The sequence below is a fragment of the Fopius arisanus genome, unplaced genomic scaffold, assembly GCF_000806365.1.
Source record: "Fopius arisanus strain USDA-PBARC FA_bdor unplaced genomic scaffold, ASM80636v1 scaffold00029, whole genome shotgun sequence".
Classification (NCBI taxonomy): domain Eukaryota; kingdom Metazoa; phylum Arthropoda; class Insecta; order Hymenoptera; family Braconidae; genus Fopius; species Fopius arisanus.
In genome coordinates, this window is record NW_011887768.1 from 1,314,720 (window position 1) to 1,319,070 (window position 4,351).

A 4,351-nucleotide genomic window follows, 5' to 3' on the forward strand; every position below is an offset into this window, starting at 1 on the left:
CTCGATTGTCATGCTCCCCTGATACTTTTTCAAAAATTTCGAATTTTCAAATTTCAGTGAATACCTCCTCAATTGTCATGCTCGCCTGATATTTTTTCAAAAATTTTGAATTTGGAAATTTCAGTGAATACCTCCTCGGATCTCCTGTTTTCCTGATACTTTCTGAAAAATTTCAAATTTTTTGAAATTCGCCAAATATTTTTATTGGACCGGGTTCGAGGAACATAAGACGGAACTGGTTTCGGAGTGAACATAACTCATATGGTTTCATTTTTATTTCTAATAATTTTATTCATCTTTTATTCGAAGTGCGAAAAATTGGAATTCACAAAAAAAATTCAGTTTCCTCCCCCTAAAATGATAGATCAGTCCTCTGGGCCTAATTTTGCATTAATTACATTCACCTAATTCGATGGAGAACTCTCATAATATCGAAACTTTCTCCATTTAATTTTGATAAATCCAGGCTGGAGAGGCACCTGATAAAGACTGTCCACTCATGAAGGCGCTGAAAGAGAGCATCGATGCGTGCAGTGATAAACTCGGTGAAGGTTTGTAACAATTAAACTTATTCATATTATTCCGAACAATATCATAAAAATAAATGCAATACAATCTCACATCAATGACTTCGAAATAATTTAAAACAATTTCTTCGATTAATTAATTGATTTTTCAACTTTTTCGCACGTCAATCGGATCCACATTTTTCCATAAATTAAAAATACATAATCTAGTCCGCGTCGGGTTAATTGTGAGATTGATGGACTTCACTTGGTCCACAGCCGTGGGCAAAGCATCATTTTATTTACAGCCACGTTTCGCAATAAAATAATTAAGAGCACTTGTGCGCAAATGACGGTTTTAACGATCATGATTACAGCCCTTCGGTCTGCAAACCTCACAATCGTCAATAACGTCATTTACACACTCGCGTTATATAGTGTAATTGTTGGGAGTTCGAGGGGACTGAACAAGGGGTGAAACACCCCCCATAAATTGTCGCGAATCTCTAATTCCTCCAATTGCATTCCATTGCGAATTCTTTTCTTCCGTCGAGTCTCTCTCATCATTTAATTGCTCCCATTCATTCTTTTTTCCATTATTTCCAAAGACTCTTTGTTATAAATTCGACTGCCATCAATTCAAGTCAATTCAGCTTCCCCTCATTTTTTTTTTTGCGAATGCAATAAAAAATGCAGCAAATACTTCGCCAACAGAACGCTGAATGTAGATTTCTTGACGTTTTTCGGTAATACCTCCGAAACCGGGGGATGTAATGAAATTTTCGTCAGACCCTTTTTTCTAGAGATCGTGAAGATCTACAGAAAAGGTTATCACAAAAATTTCGATATCTCCCTCGATATCGGAGATATTGCCGAAAAATCGGTAACACTCAATATTTGGTTTTGTTTTTTTGTTCAAATTGTCGGGCAGAGAGTAAAACATTACTGGAGAAAGATGAATCCGCTGATAACGAGGAAATCCGGTGCTTCTATGCGTGTATCTTGACTCACGGTGGAATGGTAAGTTAATGAAGAGAGAAAATCATTTTATATGAGATCGGAAAATCGAAATCATGTTTTTAGATGAGTGACGGTAAGATGGACATGGATGCCCTCGAAGAATTGCTCTTGGAAGATCCAGAACACGAGGAGGAAGCCAAGAAAATCGTGGAGATAATGAAAACGTGTAAGCCTGAAGGTAAGTACTCAGTCGAAATCCTCTCTCAGTAGTGAATTGCTGCGATGTACCTGAAAAAAAAAGAGTTGGGGGTTTATATCTCGGATAATCCAACGGCTGTTGGCAGCTGCGTGCCGATCACTGCATAAATCATCGATTCTTTCTAAATAAAAACCTCTCTGAATAGAAATTAAACAATGTGATTATTGTCAAGGATTTTTTGTCGCGAATATTCAGACCTCCATGAAGTTGGCAAGGCAGGAGCACTCAATTGAGAAATGAAAATAGGTTTTTTTTTCGAAAAACGATGAAAATGAATTTTTTAGAAAATCGATAAAAATTAATTTTCTTGAAAATTCTTGGGGAAACTCATGAGGTCTGAATAGCAGACCTCTCTATCAGTCCAAAAAATGATTGAATTCAATTGAGCGGTGAAAATTATTTTTTTTTTCAAAAATCGATGAAAATGATTTTTTTGAAAATCGATAAAAATTAATTTTCTTGAAAACTTTCGGAAAAAATCATGAGTTCTGAGTAGCGGACCTCTCTATCAGTCCAAAAAATGATTGAATTCAATTGAGCGGTGAAAATAATTTTTTTCCAAAAATCGATGAAAATGAATTTTTTTGAAAGTCGATAAAAATTAATTTTCTTGAAAATTCTCGGGAAAACTCATGAGTTCTGAGTACCGGACCTCTCAATGAGTCCAAAAAATGATTGAATTGAATTGAGCGGTGAAAATAAATTTTTTTTCGAAAATCGATGAAAATGAATTTTTTTGAAAATCGATGAAAATGAATTTTTTTTTGAAAATCGATGAAAATTAATGTTCTTGAAAATTCTCGGGAAAACTCATGAGTTCTGAGTAGCGGACCTCTCAATAAGTCCAAAAAAAAATTGAATTCAATTAGAATCGGAATGATGTATTTTATTTTGCAATTGCAGCTGAAATCACTGATAACGAATGCGACGTGGCAGGTAATTACGCAAAATGTATGAAGTCGAAGAAAATCGAGTAATCGAACAGATCTAGGCGCCTGAAATCCTCGATAATTGTAACTTGTGGGAATTAGAAAATAAAAAAAGTCACCACCAAAAGCTGAGCCTCAATTATTACTCTCTCCCGCAAATCCCCATGATTAACTCGACTTATGACTCGGTACGCATGATAATAAATACGACGATAAACGATGGAAATCGGGGGGAATTGAGAATTTGCAAACAAAAGAATTGGCGAAATAAATGACTAAGTCGTTAATTCCGACAAATTTTCCCAAACAGAAGGAAAAGAGGAAATTCCTGATAATTTTTATTTTATTGTTTCAACCGCTGACTCATGATACATCCGCTGTTGCACATTTCACATCTTTAAAGTCGGCAACTTCATTGAGATGTCCCATTTCTATCAATTTTATCACTGAATTTCCTTTCCCCTCATCCTCACCCCGATGTAACGGACATAAAAGCGGTTTTAATGAATTTATCCAAACGAAAGAACCGTAACAAAAATAATTCTTTCTGTGCCAATGATTCGAGTCTCAGCAAGACATTTAATCAGGGCAATTTATTTAATCTAACTGTCAAGTGGCACGAAGGACAGAATAAACCACGAGAAAATATTAATGTTAATTGCCAGATGATTATTGTCCACATCTTCAACTGTATCAACCATTATAAATAAAAATTCCAAAGTATTTGCGAAGTGACAGTGCAAAATTACCGCGTCGATTCGTCTTTTATCTTTACTAACACTCAATTTTACGAATTTTCGCTCCCTTTTTTCCCGAGTAACCCCTGAAAATTTATGAATATTCGTTTTCAAAGGAATTACTTTTGATGCGACAAGAAACAGCTGTAAAAATGAAGCTATAAACCATTTGAGGGCCGTTTGATAGCTTAATGGAGAAGAGAAACAAGTGAAACGATCCCGAGGACATGAAAACCCGATGAAAATTGTCGATAACTATAAAAGACACAGGGGAAAAGGTTCGAGTCAATTTCTACTTGATGATACGATATTTTGAATTATCTGGAGTTCGCGTAGTCGATATTCATCGATTCAATGAATTCCACTTGTGTTCCACTTCCACATTCACCTGCCCTTGATTACCACCAATTGGAAATTTTTCCTATCTTGTAATTTCTCAATTCTCCCCGTCTCCCATCGGGCCTTGATTGTTAAATCATTATTCAATTAATTATTCAATTCGAATGAATGGATTTTTCAAGGGAAATTCACCGAGTTTTTCTCCCACTCCCCTGTTACTTCCAGTTCAATTAACTCTTGAATAATTAAATGGCGCGAGTTGATTAGAATTTTCATCAGCATCAAGAAGACAACCCTGTCCATCAGTTTGAACAAAACCCAAAACAGTTTCGTGTCTCTGCGGTTTAGCACAAACATCCTCAATTTCAAGGCAATTTAATTCATCCGGGTAGTGTCCTCGGGGAATACCCTGGAATAATCTCCACTCATAAACGATCTCCCCCAGTCCGAGAAAAAGAAAATCAGCAAGTCATACCCAAACGTACCCTTCCCCAGCTGAATACACACAACCCACTAATAGCCCGTCCTCAGCTATGTGAAGTTGGCATCGAAGTTTGAAAAATCTAACTTTTTTTTGTTGGTTTGGATTGTACTCATTGAGTACTTGAATGTACCCTGTGC

At 36.1% G+C, this 4,351-nt stretch overlaps 1 protein-coding gene across 1 annotated transcript in view; it reads left to right on the forward strand.

Moving 5' to 3' along the window:
- Nucleotides 1–2,775, forward strand: part of LOC105265427 (uncharacterized) — a 4,054-nt gene extending 1,279 nt beyond the window's left edge. The window contains exons 2-5 of the mRNA XM_011302899.1: nucleotides 467–551; nucleotides 1,438–1,526; nucleotides 1,590–1,704; nucleotides 2,629–2,775. Coding sequence (XP_011301201.1) covers nucleotides 467–551; nucleotides 1,438–1,526; nucleotides 1,590–1,704; nucleotides 2,629–2,702 — 363 coding nt within the window. The 3' untranslated portion in view covers nucleotides 2,703–2,775. The remainder of the gene's footprint in view (nucleotides 1–466; nucleotides 552–1,437; nucleotides 1,527–1,589; nucleotides 1,705–2,628) is intronic.
- The last annotated feature ends 1,576 nt before the right edge of the window (nucleotides 2,776–4,351 follow it).